This window comes from Globicephala melas, chromosome 5 (assembly GCF_963455315.2).
Source record: "Globicephala melas chromosome 5, mGloMel1.2, whole genome shotgun sequence".
Lineage (NCBI taxonomy): Eukaryota > Metazoa > Chordata > Mammalia > Artiodactyla > Delphinidae > Globicephala > Globicephala melas.
The window spans coordinates 30,657,007-30,676,280 of NC_083318.1; the positions used below are offsets into that span (position 1 = coordinate 30,657,007).

At 37.5% G+C, this 19,274-nt stretch overlaps 1 protein-coding gene across 1 annotated transcript in view; it reads left to right on the top strand.

The window, feature by feature from the left end:
- COL25A1 (collagen type XXV alpha 1 chain) overlaps window positions 1–19,274 on the top strand; it is a 458,442-nt gene that overhangs the window by 235,891 nt on the left and 203,277 nt on the right. The window contains exons 3-4 of the mRNA XM_070045559.1: window positions 14,350–14,394; window positions 15,973–15,980. Of these exons, the coding sequence (XP_069901660.1) occupies window positions 14,350–14,394; window positions 15,973–15,980 (53 nt within the window). The remainder of the gene's footprint in view (window positions 1–14,349; window positions 14,395–15,972; window positions 15,981–19,274) is intronic.

A 19,274-nucleotide genomic window follows, 5' to 3' on the forward strand; every position in this document is an offset into this window, starting at 1 on the left:
GGTATTTTATAGTATTTTCTCTGATGTCCTTAAAGAATCTCTCTGCTTCTGGAGATGAAACTTCTGATAAGAAGTTTTAGCCTTTTATTAAGGTATGTAGAATTGTTTAGAAGTCTTACTATTTTTATTGACAGTATGACAGTAATATAGCATAGAAATAGTTTATAAGCCTTGCTGCAATAATGAAAAATAAAGGAAATAGTCAGTTAACATAATGTATAAAGCACTTTACCATTTTCACCCTCAAGATAATCATATAAACGGGGTAGAGTTAGTACTATTTATCAGATTTTTTGGCACACCAAAATCAAAGAGGTTAATTGGAAGTTAGCTCAATTTACACATTAGTGAGAACTTATATCTTTTAACTCTTTGTTCCATATTCTTTTTATTATACTAAATTGCCTCTTTGAATATGACAATTGGAAGGTAATGTTAATCTCCCACAGTTTTTTCACATACATATTCAGCGTTTCTTATCAGATACTCAAATATATTATGATCACTTAATGACTAAATATAAAAAGAGAATCTAAATAAAACAAAAGGGGGAGCTAATATTTATTTTGCCCTTAGTTTGTGCGTTTACATGTGTTCATTACCTTCTTCATGGAAATTCAGTCAGGAATTAATTCCCCAATGACTTGTGTCATTAGTGACCATTAGGTCATTTGTGTAACAAGATGGCTACATTTCTCTCTGTTCTCAGGTTTTTATGACAATAGACCTAAGCACAGTCACCCAAGGCATGAGCCTTTCCTTTGTCTCTTCTTTTTTAAACTGTTGTACTGAAGTATGATTGACATGTAAAATAGTTGTATATGTGTGTGTGTGTGTATATATATATATATAAATAAATATATAAAATATATATATATATATAAAAATATATATATATAAATAAAACGAATACAACCTGATGAGCTTGGGATAAGTATACATCCATGAAACCATCACCATCATCAAGGCATAGACAATCCATCATCTCCCAAAATTTCTCCCATCCCCTCCATTATTATTATCATTTTGTGGTAAGAATACAACATAAGATGTACCCTTTTAGCAAATTTTAGCAATGTATTATTAGCTATAGGCACTATGCTGTATGGTGGATCTCCAGAATTTATTTATCTTGCATAATTAAAACTTTGTACTCCTTGACCATAACCTCTCCATTTGCCCCCAGTCCCTGGCAACAACCATTCTACTCTCTGCTTCTATGAGTTCGACTGTTTTAGATTCCACACATAAATACAGCTGTACAGTCTTTGTCTTTCTGTTTCTGGCTTATTTCACTTAGCATAATACCCTTCAGGTCCATCCATGTTGTTGCAAATGGCAGGATTTCCTTCTTTTTTAAGGATAAATAATTTTCCATTGCATGTGTGTATATACCATCATTTATCCATCATTCATCTGTTGATGGACATTTAAGTTGTTTCCATGTCTCAGTTATTGTGAAAAATGCTGCAGTGAACCTGGGACTGCAGGTATCTCTTTTAGATCCTGATTTCAATTTTTTTGGATAAATACCCAAAAGTGGGATTTCTGGATCATATGGTAGTTCTAGTTTTAATTTTCTGAGGAACCTCCATACTGTTTTCCATAGTGGCTGGCTGCACCAATCTATGTTCTCACCAACAGTGTAAGAGGGTTCTCTTTTCTCTAACCCTCACAAACACTTATCCTTTTTTTTTTTTTTAACTAATAGCCATCCTAACAGGTGTGAAGTGATACTTCACTGTGGTTTTGATTTGCATTTTTCTGATGATTAGTGATATTGAGCACCCTTTCACATATCTGTTGGCCGTGTGTACGTCTTTTTTGGAAAAATGTCTATTCAGGTCTTTTGCCCATTTTTTAATTGGATTATTTGTTTTTCTGCTATTGAGTTGTAGGGGTTCCTTATATATTTCAGAACGTAGGTTGAGATTTTTTAGTTTGATGTAATCCCACTTGTTTATTTTTGCTTTCGGTGTCATATCGAAAAAATCATTGTAAGGCCAATGTCAAGGAAATTTTCCCCTATGTTTTCTTCTAGGAGCTTTATGGTTTCAGCATTTATGTTTAAGTTTGTAATCCATTTTTAGTTGATTTCTTCCCTTTGTTTCTATCCATCTTATTTCTTCTCTCCAAAAAAGCAGACATAGCAGAAATGTGCATTGAAATAGAAAGCATAAGGTAAAACCAAAACAAAATACCCAGCCAATTATGAATCCTGAAACTTTTCTTGAATGCCTCGTGTGTGTTTAATTGCAAATGTTTTTAAGAGGTAAAAATATTTTTAAATACAAATAGAATTCCAGTAAAAAAAATCTCTTCTCAGAGTACCTAGAAAATTTATATTTAAGCTCAGCTTAAAATTCTACTAGGAGTGGAGAGGAATAAACAGACCCAAGTCATAGGGGAAATGACAGAATTTGGTAATTGGTCTGATAAACCAGAAAAGGCTATTCTAGGTACCTGCAATAACTACCCACCCCCAAGACCATGGGAAGACCCATATATAGGCATATGTTTATTTCTAGGCACATTTCTAACCTTAGAGAATAGCCTTATCACAGGTAGGTACACCATTAGTGAGAAGTAGAGTGTTCCAACATAATTACTTGTGGGTCAAAAGAACTGGCTTGGCTTAAGACACCTTGCTATGATGTGATTTGATGACCTTGATCTGTCTGCAATTGAGGTTGTTGACCCTGGTCTTTAAAGCATTGCTATTATGGCTCATTTTTACTAATTTCTATCTCAGGATGACAGTTTGCACCATCTTGCAAGCAAAAACTCTCTCTGAGGCTGCACAGTATCAGTTGTCGTGAATTCTCTTATCATGAAGATCAATCTGGTTTTATAGACTCCCTCTGTTTTCTATAATTTATTCTTTTTTTTTTAAACATCTTTATTGGAGTATAATTGCTTTGCAATAGTGTGTTAGTTTCTGCTTTATAACAAAGTGAATCAGTTATACATATACATATGTTCCCATATCTCTTCCCTCTTATATCTCCCTCCCTCCCTCCCTCCCTATCCCACCCCTCTAGGTGGTCACAAAGCGCCAAGCTGATCTCCCTGTGCTATACGGCTGCTTCCCACTAGCTAGCTATTTTATGTTTGGTAGTGTATATATGTCCATTGCCACTCTCTCCCTTTGTCACAGCTTACCCTTCCCCCTCCCCATATCCTCAAGTCCATTCTCTAGTAGGTCTGTGTCTTTATTCCTGTCTTGCCCCTAGGTTCTTCATGACATTTTTTTCCCTTAAATTCCATGTATATGTGTTAGCATACAGTATTTGTCTTTCTCTTTCTGACTTACTTCACTCTGTATGACAGACTCTAGGTCCATCCACCTCACTACAAATAACTCAATTTCATTTCTTTTTATGGCTGAGTAATATTCCATTGTATATATGTGCCACATCTTCTTTATCCATTCATCTGTTGATGGACACTTAGGTTGCTTCCATGTCCTGGCTATTGTAAATAGAGCTGCAATGAACATTTTGATCATGACTCTTTATGAATTATGGTTTTCTTAATTTCACTTTCAGATTTTTCATCATTAGTGTATAGGAATGCTAGAGATTTCTGTGCATTAATTTTGTATCCTGCTACTTTACCAAATTCATTGATTAGGTCTAGTACTTTTCTAGTAGCATCTTTAGGATTCTCTATGTGTAGTACCATGTTATCTGCAAACAATGAAAGCTTTAATTCTTCTTTTCCGATTAGGATTACTTTTATTTCTTTTCCTTCTCTGATTGCTGTGGCTAAAACTTCCAGAACTATGTTGAATAATAGTAGTGAGAGTGGGCAAACTTGTCTTGTTCCTGATCTTAGTGGAAATGGTATCAGTTTTTCACCATTGAGACGATGTTGGCTGTGGGTTTGTCATATATGGCCTTTATTATGTTGAGGAAAGTTCCCTCTATGCCTACTTTTTGGAGGGTTTTTATCATAAATGGGTGTTGAATTTTGTTGAAAGCTTTCTCTGCATCGATTGAGATGATCATATGGTTTTTCTCCTTCAATTTGTTAATATGGTGTATCACATCGATTTATTTGCATATATTGAAGAATCCTTGCATTCCTGGGATAAACTGCACTTGATCATGGTGTATGATCCTTTTAATGTGCTGTTGGATTCTGTTTGCTAGTAGTTTGTTATGGAGTTTTGCATCTATGTTCATCAGTGATATTGGCCTGTAGTTTTCTTTCTTTGTGACATCTTTGTTTGGTTTTGGTATCAGGGTGATGGTGGCCTCGTAGAATGAGTTTGGGAGTGTTCCTCCCTCTGCTATATTTTGGAAGAGTTTGAGAAGGATAGGTCTTAGCTCTTCTCTAAATGTTTTAGAGAACTCGCCTGTGAAACCATCTGGTCCTGGGCTTTGGTTTGTTGGAAGATTTTTTTTTTTTTCTTTTCGCGGTACGCGGGCCTTTAACTGTTGTGGCCTTTCCCGTTGCGGAGCACAGGCTCTGGACGTGCAGGCTCAGCAGCCATGGCTCATGGGCTCTGCCGCTCCGCAGCATGTGGGATCTTCCCGGACCGGGGCCTGAACCCGCGTCGCCTGCATCGGCAGGCGGGCTCCCAACCACTGCGCCACCAGGGAAGCCCTGTTGGAAGATTTTAAATCACAGTTTCAATTTCAGTGTTTCTGATTGGTTTGTTTATATTTTCTATTTCTTCCTGGTTCAATCTCAGAAGGTTGTGCATTTCTAAGAATTCGTTGGGCTTTCCTTGTGGCGCAGTGGTTGAGAGTCTGCCTGCCGATGCAGGGGACATGAGTTCATGCCCCGGTCCGGGAAGATCGCACATGCCGTGGAGTGGCTAGGCCCGTGAGCCATGGCCACGGAGCCTGTGCGTCCGGGGCCTGTGCTCTGCAACGGGAGAGGCCACAACAGTGAGAGGCCCGCATACCGCAAAAAAAAAAAAAAAAGAATTTGTCCATTTCTTCCAGGTTGTCCATTTTATAGGCATAGAGTTGCTTGTAGTAATCTCTCCGGATCCTTTGTAATTCTCCAGTGTCAGTTGTTGCTTCTCCTTTTTCATTTCTACTTCTGTTGATTTGAGTCTTCTCCCTTTTTTTCTTGATGAATCTGGATAATGGTTTATCAATTTTGTTTATCTTCTCAAAGAACCAGCTTTTAATTTTATTGATCTTTGCTATTGTTTCCTTCATTTCTTTTTCTTTTATTTCTGATCTGATATTTATGATTTCTTTCCTTCTGCTAACCTCGGGGATTTTTTGTTCTTCTTTCTCTAATTGCTTTAGGTGCAAGGTTAGGTTGTTTATTTGAGATGTTTGTTGTTTCTTGAGGTAGGATCGTATTGCTATAAACTTCCCTCTTAGAACCGCTTTTGCTGCATCCCATAGGTTTTGGGTCGTCGTGTTTTCATTGTCAGTTGTTTCTAGGTATTTTCTGATTTACTCTTTGATTTCTTCAGTGATCTCTTGGTTATTAAATAGTGTATTATTTAGCCTCCATTTGCTTGTATTTTTTACAGATTTTTTCCTGTAATTGATATCTAGTCTCACAGTGTTGTGGTTGGAAAATATACTTGATATGATTTCAATTTTCTTAAATTTACCAAGGCTTGATTTGTGACCCAAGATATGATCTATCCTGGAAAATGTTCCATGAGCACTTGAGAAGAATGTGTATTCTGTTGTTTTTGGATGGAATAGCCTATAAATATCAGTTAAGTCCATCTTGTTTAATGTGTCATTTAAAGCTTGTGTTTCCTTATTTATTTTCATTTTGGATGTTCTGTCCATTGGTGAAAGTGGGCTTTTAAAGTCCCCTACTATGATTGTGTTACTGTCGATTTCCCCTTTAATGGCTGTTAGTATTTGCCTTATTTATTGAGGTGCTCCTATGTTGGGTGCATAAATCTTTACAATTGTTATATCTTCTTCTTGCATTGATCCCTTGATCATTATGTAGTGTCCTTCTTTGTCTCTTGTACTAGTCTTTATTTTAAAGTCTATTTTGTCTGATATGAGAATTGCTACTCCAGCTTTCTTTTGATTTCCATTTGCATGGAATATCTTTTTCCATCCCCTCACTTTCAGTCTGTATGTGTCCCTAGGTCTGAAGTGGGTCTCTTGTAGACAGCATATATATGGGTCTTGTTTTTGTCTCCATTCAGCCAGCCTATGTCATTTGGTTGGAGCATTTACATTTCAGGTAATTATCGATATGTATGTTCCTATTTCCGTTTTCTGAATTGTTTTGGGTTTGTTATTGTAGGTCTTTTCCTTCTTTTGTGTTTCCTGCCTAGACAATTTCCGTTTTCTGAATTGTTTTGGGTTTGTTATTGTAGGTCTTTTCCTTCTTTTGTGTTTCCTGCCTAGACAATTTCCTTTAGCATTTGTTGTAAAGCTGGTTTAGTGGTGCTGAATTCTCTTAGCTTTTGCTTGTCTGTAAAGGTTGTAATTTCTCCATCAAATCTGAATGAGATCCTTGCTGGGTAGAGTAATCTTGGTTGTAGGTTTTTCTCCTTCATCACTTTAAATATGTCCTGCCAGTCCCTTCTGGCTTGCAGAGTTTCTGCTGAAAGATCAGCTGTTAACCTTTCGGGGATTCCCTTGTGTGTTATTTGTTGTTTTTCCCTTGCTGCTTTGAATATTTTTTCTTTGTATTTAATTTTTGATAGTTTGATTAATATGCGTCTGGGCATGTTTCTCCTTGGATTTATGCTGTATGGGACTCTCTGTGCTTCCTGGACTTGATTAACTATTTCCTTTCCCATATTAGGAAAGTTTTCAACTATAATCTCTTCTAATATTTTCTCAGTCCCTTTCTTTTTCTGTTCTTCTTCTGGGACCCCTATAATTCGAATGTTGGTGTGTTTAACATTGTCCCAGAGGTCTCTGAGACTGTGCTCAGTTCTTTTCATTCTTTTTTCTTCATTCTGCTCTGCAGTAGTTATTTCCACTACTTTATCTTCCAGGTCATTTATCCATTCTTCTGCCTCAGTTATTCTGCTATTGATCCATTCTAGAGAATTTTTAATTTCATTTATTGTGTTGTTCATCATTGTTTGTTTTGCTCTTTAGTTCTTTTAGGTCCTTGTTAAACATTTCTTGTATTTTCTCTATTCTATTTCCAAGATTTTGGATCAGTTTTACTATCATTACTCTGAATTCTTTTTTAGGTAGTCTGCCTATTTCCTCTTCATTTGTTAGGTCTGATGGGTTTTTACCTTGCTCCTTCATCTGCTGTGTGTTTTTCTGTTTTCTCATTTTGCTTAACTTTCTGTGTTTGGGGTCTCCTTATTGCAGGCTGCAGGTTCATAGTTCCCATTGTTTTTGGTGTCTGTCCCCAGTGGCTAAGGTTGGTTCAGTGGGTTGTGTAGGCTTCCTGGTGGAGGGGACTCTTGCCTGTGTTCTGGTGGATGAGCCTAGATCTTGTCTTTCTGGTGGGCAGGTCCACGTCTGGTGTTGTGTTTTGGTGTGTCTGTGGCCTTATTATGATTTTAGGCAGCCTCTATGCTAATGGATGGGGTTGTGTTCCTGTCTTGCTAATTGTTTGGCATAAGGTGTCCAGCACTGTAGCTTGCTGGTCATTGAGTGAAGCTGGGTCTTGGTGTTGAGATGGAGATCTCTGGGAAATTTTCGCTGTTTGATATTATGTGGAGCTGGGAGGTCTCTTGTAGACCAGTGTCTTGAAGTTGGCTCTCCCACCTTAGAGGCACAGCCCTGATGCCTGGCTGGAGCAACAAGAGCCTTTCATCCATGTGGGTCAGAATAAAAGGGAGAAAGAAAGAAAGAAAGGAAGGGAGGGAGGGAGGGAGGAAGGAAAGAAGGAAGGAAAGAAAGAAAAGAAAGAAGATAAAATGAAATAAAATAAAGTAAAATAAAATAAAGTTATTAAAATAAAAAATAATTATTAAGGAAAAAATTTTAAAAAGTAAAAAAAAAAAAAAACAAAAACAGACGGACAGAACCCTAGGGCAAATGGTCAAAGCAAAGCTATACAGACAGAATCAGACACAGAAGCATACACATACACACTCACAAAAAGAGAAAAAGGGAAAAAAGTATATATCTTTGCTCCCAAAGTCCACCTCCTCAATTTGGGATGATTCGTTGTCTATTCAGGTATTCCACAGATGCAGGATACATCACGTTGATTGTGGAGATTTAATCCGCTGCTCCTGAGGCTGCTGGGAGAGATTTCCCTTTCTCTTCTTTCTTCACACAGCTCCCAGGTTCAGCTTTGGATTTGGACCCGCCTCTGCGTGTAGGTTGCCAGAGGGCATCTGTTCTTCGCTCAGAAGAACGAAGGGGGCTCTGGCTCACTCAAGCCGGGGGGGGAGGGAGGAGTACGGATGCTGGGCGAGCCTGCGACGGCAGAGGCTGGTGTGACGTTGCACCAGCCTGAGGTGAGCCGTGCGTTCTCCCAGGGAAGTTGTCCCTGGATCCTGGGACCCTGGCAGTGGTGGGCTGCACAGGCTCCCAGGAGGGGAGGTGTGGATAGTGACCTGTGCTTGCACACAGGCTTCTTGGTGGCAGCAGCAGCAGCCTTAGCATTTCATGCCCGTCTCTGCTGTCCACGCTGATAGCCACGGCTCGCGCCTGTCCCTAGAGGTCGTTTAGGCGGTGCTCTGAATCCCCTCAACTCGCTCACCCCGAAACAATGGTCTCTTGCCTCTTCGGCAGCTCCAGACTTTTCCCCGGACTCCCTCCTGGCTAGCCGTGGTGCACTAGTCCCTTCAGGCTGTGTTCTCGCAGCCAACCCCATCCGACCAAAGCCCGAGCCTCAACTCCCAGCCCCCGCCCTGCCCGGCAGGTGAGCAGACAAGCCTCTTGGGCTGGTGAGTGCTGGTCGGCCCTGATCCTCTGTGGGGGAATCTCTCCGCTTTGCCCTCTGCACCCCTGTTGCTGTGCTCTCCTCCGCCGCGCCGAAGCTCCCGCCTCCGCCACCCGCAGTCTCCGCCCGCGAAGGGGCTTCCTAGTGTGTGGAAACCTTTCCTCCTTCACAGCTCCCTCCCAGAGGTGCAGGTCCCATCCCTATTCTTTTGTCTCTGTTTTTTCTTGTTTCTTTTGCCCTACCCAGGTACGTGGGGAGTTTGTTGCCTTTTGGGAGGTCTGAGGTCTTCTGCCAGCGTTCAGTAGGTGTTCTGTAGGAGTTGTTCCACATGTAGATGTATTTCTGATGTATTTGTGGAGAGAAAGGTGATCTCCGTGTCTTACTCTTCCGCCATCTTGAAGCTCCTCTATAATTTATTCTTTATTTCATAAATTCTCTGTTAGTTTTCACTTCCTCTGTTGCTGATAGCTTCTGCTTTTTCTCTTCCCATTCATATTCTTGAACGAGTTTCTTTTGCAGAGGCATGTCTTTCTGCTGAGAAAATTCACTTAGAATTTCTGCTGCACGGACCTGGCCAAATTCAGTGAATAAGAGTCAGGTTCCACCTTCTATATTTGTTCTTACAGCTCATGCCTGACTGACACTTCATCACTCAGTTTGGAATAGAAATGAGCACTATCTTTTTCTTTTACTTTCTTTTTTTTTAAAAAATAGATCTTTATTGGTGTATAATTGCTTCACAATACTGTGTTAGTTTGTGTTGTACAGCAAAGTGAATCAGCCACATGCATACATATGTCCCCATATCCCCTCCCTCCCATCCTCCCTATCCCACCCCTCTAGGTCATCACAAAGCACTGAGTTGCTCTCCCTGTGCTATGCTGCTGCTTCCCACTAGCTATTTTACATTCGGTAGTGTATATATGTCGACGCTACTCTCACTTCACCCCAGCTTCCCCCTCCCACCCTGTTTCCTCAAGTCCATTCTCTATGCCTACATCTTTATTCCTACCCTGCAACTAGGTTCATCAGTACCTTTTTTTTTTTTGATTCCATATATATGCGTTAGTATACGGTATTTGTTTTTCTCTTTCTGACTTACTTCACTCTGTATGACAGACTCTAGGTCCATCCACCTCACTTCAGGTAACTCAATTTCCTTTCTTTTTATGGCTGAGTAATATTCCATTGTATATATGGGAATATCTTTTTCAACTGTTAGCTATTGTTAACATCGGTTTTGTCTGGGAAATATCTATCATTTGTCTTTTCTTCTTTTTCACTCTGGTGATCCGCCAGCTGCCCATTGTCAAATTCATCCCATGTATACAATTTTTAAATTATTTTTGCCTTTAAATTCAGGAGTGATATCAAATTATCTCATCTGCAAAGTAGACTTTTTCAAAACTTCTATTTATTTTCTTTGTAAGCAAGATCTTTATGTGTTACTGCGAGTTTTGTATAATTTATTAGTTCACAAGCTCAATATAATGCTCACTTCAGTCTTCTGTTTCTTATAGCAATTATAACATGCTCTTCTCAAATCAAGTATTTTCTTGTAAATCCAATAGGGTTTGGATTCCCATCTTCTCATAACTTAGTTTAGCTTAATTTTTTCTCTCAAATATTATGAAATTCTGTGGAAAACCTTGTCATATTCAATAGATATCTGTCTTACCAAGTATCTTTTCAGTTTCCTTCGATTTTATTTTTCTCAACTCTCAATATAACGAGCAAATTTCCCACAGCATTTGATTCATTTCTTAAATTGAATATTTAAGGCAGACATGTTCCTTTTTTTTTTTTGACATGGCTTACGGGATCTTAGTTCCCTAACCAGGATCGAACCTGGGCCAACGGCAGTGGAAGGGCTGAGTCCTAACCACTGGACCACCAGGGAATCCCTTTAACTTTGTTTCTTGGTTTCTTCAAAAATATCATTGCTTCTCTGATCATTTTTTATAATCTGATATCTTTTAAATTTTTAAAAAGTTTATTTTAAATCATTTTTAAACATTTATGTAATCTATTGTTTTTACTTGATAGATTCTACTATTTGAAAGGAATATTCATCAGGAGGAAAGTGACAAGCTAATTCCAATAAACAAACATAATTATAGGTTTCTAAGGCTTTTCCTAAAAATCAGTTCTGGGCCCTCTGGCACCTTTGTTGTGGATGAGACAGCAGTCAGTTAGGTATCTTCCATTGTAATCTTCCCACTGGTAGTTCTTAACATTTTCTCTTTATCCATGAATATTTCTAAGTTTCTCCTTTGTGTTTAAGTGTGATTTATTTTTACTTGCCACTTGGAGTATAAGTTCAATCTTAGGTCTCCTAAGTTCAATTCTAGAATATTCTTATCTATTATCTCTTAAACAAAGTCTTCTCTATCATTTCTTTTGAGTTCTTTTATAAGTAAAAATTTTCTTCTTAACATAGATGGATAGATAGATACATAGATACATAGACAGACAGATAGATGATAGATAGATAGATAGATAGATAGATAGTAGATAGAGTCATTCTGTTTGGGCTGCTATAACAAAATACCACAGGCTGCATGGCTTATAAACAACAAAAATTTATTTCTCACAGTTCAGGAGGCTGGGACATCTAAGATCAAGGTTTCGGCATGGTCACCTTCAGGTAAGGGCCCTCTTCCTGGTTCGTAGCTGGAGTCTTTTCACTGTGTCCTCACATAGTGGAAGGGGCTAGGGGTCTCTGTGGGGTCTTTTTTATAAGCCCCATTCTTGAGGTCTCCAGCTTCATGATTTAAGCAACTCCCAAAGACCCCACTCCCCAAATTATCATCTTTGGGAGTTAGAATTTCAACCTGTGAATTTGCGGGACATGTACATTCAGACTACAGTGGATAGTCAGATACATAGATAGATACTCAATCTGTCTCTCTGGGCTGCATTCTACATCTTCCATGACTGTTCCTTCTTCAACCATATCCAGGCTAGCATTTAACTGATTTATCTTTTTTTTAAATTTCAATCACATTTTCAAGATTTCTAAAGGGTTCTCTTTCATATCCACTTGTTCTTTTTTTCCCTTGTTTACATTCAAAATCCCTTGCTCTTTAATGGGTATTACTTCTTCATTTATCTCTTAAAGCATAATTAACATACTAATCTTCGTCTGATGATTTCTTAAAATTAATTAATTTTACCTAGGAAGAATTCATGATCTTATTATTTAGTGCTACCTTTCTTAGCATTAGATTTCTTCATATGTTTTGGAACTTTGACTTCTATACTCATTGTGAGTAGGAGGTTTTTAGTGTGTGTGTGTGTGTGTGTGTGTGTGTGTGTAGTTTTCTCTCTGTGTGTGTCTGCCTTTCTTTCCTCTATACTCACCTTTTCTTACCTAATCATTTTATGTCTGTCTTTACCTGACCTCCCAGCTTTCTAGACCAGAGTTGTCTTAAAATGATATTTCAGGACTCCTGTCGCAGATTTATGTTTGGAATATCACAGAATCAGGCATCAAACCAGCAGATGCTTACTTCATTTTCTGATTGAGAGTTTATATCTATATTCTCCGGCCTTTAAGCCAGAGATCCAGATTTTTTTAAAGCTTCTCTTTAGCATTTATAAGCCCCCAGCTTTAAGAAGTGAGTCTGAATCTGATTAGAGAATTTTTGAGTATTTATTCTTCAGGGATAGAACCCATAGCCACCATTTCTACTTCTAGAACCAGAGCCAGGCAAGCTCGTAGTTTATCCCTGCTCTCCACTTTCCAGTTCTGGTACATTTCTGGCCTGTGGACATGCCCATGTCTTTTTTGAATGCAAATACTTTTAAATGTTTTTCTCTTTTTATAACTGACCATGTGTTTAGAGTAGAAGGAACAAATCAGAGCACAAACTCATTGTGCCGCCTTCACAACATATACTACTAACGAATTTTTCATGTGTGTTATTTTAGTCTTTTCAACTTCTTTGCTTCTTCAGAGCAGATATACATCTTGTACATGACCTATAGTCCCTACTGTGCAGACCACAGACATCATAAGTATCTAGTTGTTGCTAAACAATTCTTAAAGTAATTTTGTAATATAAAAAAATCTGATTCCTAATCCAAAGGACATTGTATATTATATATCAGAATTTGTCAATATATACCTGTGTCTGTGTATGTTTGAGCATATGTATAAATGTATATTTTTCATACCTATTAGGATTCCACTGGGTTTATTTACCTATTTATATGATTCTCCTTCTGCTCTCAGTCTGGCCAAGGATAACTTGAGTGTGATGAAAATCTCCCTTTATTTCAGGACACAGAAGGAAACCTGAAATTTCGAATGACAATTTTGGATTCTGCTACAAAGCCACTTCTCCTAATATTTTCAATTGATTTTATTGCTTGATTGTTTTTAACCTCTTACAAAACACAGATGGCCAGATTTACTCTGTGTAAGGGCTTGCAGGGAAACTAACCTGGCCCACTGATGTTTCTATTTCTCATGATAGTGTTTCCATATGGAAGTCGGTAGCTCAGGATCACATTAAGAGTCAACTGGGTGCCAACGCCTGTGCCTTGAACTTTCTAGAGTTTAGAAGTCATCAGTCCAACTTTGCAACTCATTCTTCAAAACCAAGCAGTTCTGTATTTTCCTTGGCCTCTTTCTCCCAGCAAATATTTTAAGACCTCAATTCTCACTGTGGGCTAATTATTCTCTTCTATTTGCTGGGATCATAATTCAGCGGGAGCTATTCCTAACCAAGGAAATGAGGGCAGAAATTATATAGTTGAGAATAATGGCTTGAAAACCATGAACGTCTAGAAACTTGTGCAAGTCTGACACATATTGGCTTGGTGGTCTTCATAGGGAACTTACTGAAAAAAAAAGGTTATTTCTTCACTTTTAAAATGAGATCACTGTAAAGACTCAACATTTATTGAATGACAATAATGAGCTAGCCCCTTAGAAAAATGAGACCAATACTTACTACCTAAACACTTTCCAATTAAAAGCGTTGTGATTTTAACTCAGCTGGTTCTTAATTAGAGAAATTCCAATAGATGAAAATTCACATTTAATAAAATAGAAATATTTGTAAAGATTATTTACATTATTAATATATATGTTTAATTAACTGCCAACTAAATATTTTCAAGAGAAGCATGAGGAACCTGACTAAAGAGAAACTGTAATCATTTGTACTTAGTACTTTTAATTATTAATATGCTGAAACCTTCAGAAAAGAAATTTTCCTAAGAAACATGAAATCTCAACACCACCAGTTTGCTTAGCGAACCCTTTCTTATTGATGATACCCGGGCAGGATGAACAAAAATTCTGAATCTTTAGTGTTTCTAAGTAACACTAGTTGGTTAGAGATCTAGGACAGCTTTTATAATTAAATGAAGCTTAACAGTTATGCTGAAATGTCAGAGGCAGAGTTGGCCTTTACAAATCTCTGGTCCTTTTCATGTTAGTTAAAAACAGTGACAAGATATATAGAAATCATTTACTAGCCATTTTGGAACCAAAAATTCCAAAAACTGTTCTTTTTATTTCAGGGCCTCCGGGGAAACGAGGTAAAAGGGGCCGAAGAGGAGAATCTGGTAAGTCTCTCTTTCAGCTGTTCTGTGTCATTCATGTTCTGGCTAGGTTCCCACATCTGTTCCTCCTAATTAGTAATTATATTGTTCTGTTGGCGGTTGTGTGCATGTGCGCATGCGTGTGTGTATGTGTGTTTGTGAGATGTTTATATCTTCTCTGCTACACATAGAATTTTTTTTTATCTTCTTATTTCCATCAAACAGTAGGAAGGAGAAGTTTGCAAAATATTATTAATTACAGTTTACTAACCCCTGGCACCCAATTTTGGCTTATTTACTGTGTCACGTTAAATCTGCCCTTTCAGTGTACAGCAGAGGGTTTCTTAGCCACATGCAGTATGACAGCATCACCCATCTTTCCACCTACATAGGTGGTCAGTCAATGCACACTCTCTGCGGAAACATCTGCCTTGGGACACTGGGGCACATGTCCTGGAAACCTGATTATGATTTTATCCAACTGGTAAAATTTTTTCATGCTTTAACTCTCATTCTTTTCACAATTTAAGAATTTTTATTCCTCTTGTATAACCATAGAATTTTAGTGATGACAGGAACTTTAGTAATCAATCCAGAGTTTTCATTTTATAGTTGAGGAAATGGCGACCCAGAGCAGTCAGGTGTTTCAGCCAAAGCCATGCAATTTGTTATGAGCAAAACTAGAAGCACAACCAGTTGTCCTGACACCCATTTTAGTGATTTTTGTTTTGTTTTGTTTTTTGCTTTCAGGCCAAATCCCTATATGCAAATTCAAATAAAAACTTTTTTTTTTCTGAAATCAAGATATTCAAATGAGTGTGTTCACTTATGGTTTTACTAGTTTTATAAAGTCTAAGCCTCCAAAAATGTAAATGTAAATGTGAAGTCTTAACAGGACATCAATTCTTCCTTGCAAGATAAGTTTTACAGAAAATATACAGTTTTACAGAAAATATAAAAATCAATTCCCAACTTCTGGGCTACTGAGAACTGGTGCTTTCATTGAACATATGGTGTGCGAGATATTGAAATTTTCTTAGACTTTGCCTGTGTTTTGATGAGAATACATAGTTTTAAAGAAACTTACATAAACATCAGGACTTAGTCTTTTATATACTGACAATACTACTGAAAGATAAACATTCTTAGAACAAATAGCAGGTATCTTTCTGATTTAGCCATTTTACCAAACTCAAGAAATTTATATATCAATTGTCTACAACTGGTCTATCATAAATGACTAACGCTCTTCCCAATTCATATTTTATCTAAATTTTTAGGTGTATAAATTAGACAGTCTTTTCTTAAAATATATGAACTTCTGAGTAATTCATAAACAGTCCTCAGGGAATATTCTGTGAAATTTTACATAAAATTTTGTGTGTACATAGATGTAAATACATTTTTCTGATATGGTCTCATAATAGGTTCATGATCTAAAAAATGACTGAGAGGCACTAAATTCTTAAGTGATTTCTATGCCTCTTGTATTGTGCTGATGATTATTATGATGTTCTAATCTTTTATTAAATCTTACTATTTGTATATTCACTAATTTGTCTCTCTCTTTTTCTTATTCTGTCTACTCTCCCCCCACCATAGGTCCTCCTGTAAGTATATTTGCTGCATTCTGGCTCCTCTACGTTAATCAAATCACGTATGTTAAAACTGTTAAAACATCAAAATATACTCTATATTTCGATTAGAAAAATATTGCTGACCTTTTTAAGAGTATTTAACTGTGGGACATTAGTTTTTAAGTATACTGTTTTGTGATCATGTGATATGTAGGAGTGCAATACGTGTCAATTAAAAAAAAAACTTTTATTTCTAATACGATCACAAACCAATTACTGTCTTGGGAATTTTGGAATAACTTATGAAGCTCCTGATATTAAATGCTTTTCCTGAAATACTGAGGTTTCTTTGCGAGCAAACCCTCAAGCTCTTTCACACTTCTTTTTTCATTCGTTTAAGCTTGTATCTGAAATATTTGCATTTGCCAGTTCACGAAATGTAGATGGCAACATGATCGTGGAAGTGATACCCCCGGTGGGCTTGGTTCAGCGCTCTTTCCATAAGCAACACTCCCTTTGAAGTGCCTTGGAGTTTTGCCTGCATAAAGAGCTTGAGTTGGAGCCCTTGGAGAGTTGCACTTTCTTTTTTCTTTCCTTGTGTAGGTCATGACTGCAGCATTCCAGCCTGCTTTGTACTCACAGGAACAGATTATCTTGTCAGCTTTGAGCTAGATGTGTTTTTGAGTAATATCCTGGATATCTGTCGTCTGACCCCGGTGCCGTACTGTGCTCTGTACGTTTACGGTAGCAATGATCATTGCCCTGGAGATATTTTCTCATCCCGAATAGTCGGTTTGCTCCAGGGTTCATAGACTCTGCATTGGCAACTTCTCTAACAGGCCAGCATGGTCCAGGGAGAGGGGCTTAGCATATATTCGTTTACTTTATTCACAGGAAGCATTGGCTTCCAAATATCTTTTGCAGTCTTCCTGCCACGTTCAAGGACGGAACATAAATCATGTTAGAAATGACTTTGCTTCTGTAACTGACTTCAGCTCTTGCTTAATGCTAGGCAGATGGCATGCCCCAGGTCTAGGAGCCTTATTCTTTGGCTTCATATTTGACTGTCTTTTAAAACTAGAAACAAACCACTGCTACCCAAAGGAAACTCTGGAGATTACATCCAGAATAGAGCGTTCAAGGCTTCTTTTTGTGGAGGTAAGTATTAGGCAGGCCAAGAGGCAGTTAAATCTCATTTCTGCCTTATGATATTGAGGATTCTAGTATTTCCTGTTTGGTCCTTCACAAGTTTAGACACCCATATTGGGCTCTTGCTTTCAGGGGGCCATCTATTAGTTCAGGTTCTCCACCTAGAACATTTCAATTGTTTTTTCCTTTTCTTATTATATACTAAAAAAGAGGACTAATATGTTTTAAGCCCCTGTGTATGGCAGGCAGTATTCTAGGCACTTTACATACATTTATTTTGTCTCTGATGCTACCATCCCCATTCATGTCTCTAAACATTACCATTGTCAACAAGGAAACTGAGGCTCATAGAGGTTAATTATCAATGGCTGTACAGCTAAAGAGGGTTTGCAAAGTTGGAATTCAGTTAGATATGTCTGACTGTAAATGCTTTCTGCTTACCACGTTATCCTTCTTCCTTGAAATTGTAAGTATATTATAATATGGCTCATTGTTGCACAGGTTTGGCTAGCCATGGGTCAAATTGTATTTCTTATTGAAATATAGTTGATTTACAATATTATATTAGTTTCAGGGGTACAACATAGTGATTCGATATCAAATTATATTTCTTGATATAAATAATTACATATAATAAAAGCATAACCAAAAAATGTAAAATGGCTAATCTATACAATAAGCATTAATACTATGGCATCTCAGATGGATTTTAAAGAAGTTATAATGTGTTTAGCAAATTGCATCAGATCCAAGAAATAAGGTATATGTAATTATGAGGTTTTCTTTTGTGTGTTATTTTCGTTTTGTTTTTAAATTTTTATTGGCGTATAGTTGATTTACAATGTTGTGTTAGTTTCTGCTGTACAGCAAAGTGAATCAGTTATACATATACATATATCCACACTTTTTTTATACTGACTAAAAGATAACTCGAGTTAAGTTGCTCACATTTGATAAGATAAAAAACCATTGAATATGAAAAAGAGAAAAAATATATATATTCATTGTGCTACCTTTGCTAATACAATGGAGTCTTACTGTAAGTACTTGGGACTCCGTATCATGGGAGCCCTTAAGGGTGAAATACCTTGTAATGAAATCCTCTTAAGCCTCCAATTTCTAAACCCCCATATATGATTTTCAAGGTATTGTATTTGCTTTTCATCAAATTTTCCTTTAGAGTAGGTGGCTTGATAAAATATTTCCATTATATTTCTTTTGTTGTTGTTGTTATACAGCAGGTTCTTATTAGTTATCCATTTTATACATATTAATGTATATATGTCAATCCCAATCTCTCAATTCATCACACCACCACCCGTACCCCCCCACTGTCCCCCCTTGGTATCCATACGTTTGTTCTCTACCTCTGTGTCTCTATTTCTTCCCTGCAAACTGGTTCATCTGTACCGTTCTTCTAGGTTCCACATGTATGCATTCATATACGATATATGTTTTTCTCTTTCTGACTTACTTCACTCTGTGTGACAGTCTCTAGATCCATCCAAGTCTCTACAAATGACCCAATTTCATTCTTTTTATGGCTGAGTAATATTCCCTTGTATATATGTACCACATCTTCTTTATCCATTCATCTGTCGATGGGCATTTAGGTTACTTCCATGACCTGGTTATTGTAAATAGGGCTGCAGTGAACATCGGGGTGCCTGTGTCTTTTTGAATTATGGTTTTATCTGGGTATATGCCAGTAGTGGGATTGCTGGGTCATATGGTAACTCTATTTTTAGTTTTTTAAGAAACCTCCATACTGTTCTGCATAGTGGCTGTATCAATTTACGTTCCCACCAACAGCGGAAGAGGGTCCCCTTTTCTCCACACCCTCTCCAGCACTGTTTGTAGATTTTCTGATGATGCCCATTCTAACTAGTGTGAGGTGATACCTCATGTAGTTTTGATTTGCATTTCTCTAATAATTAGTGATGTTGAGCAGCTTTTCATGTGCTTCTTGGCCATCTGTATGTCTTCTTTGGAGAAATGTCTATTTAGGTCTTCTGCCCATTTTTGGATTGGGTTGTTTGTTTTTTTAATATTGAGCTACATGAGCTGTTTATATATTTTGGAGATTAATCCTTTGTTGATTTGTTTGCAAATATTTTCTCCCATTCTGAGGGTTGTCTTTTCGTCTTGTTTATGGTTTCCTTTGCTGTGCAAATGGTT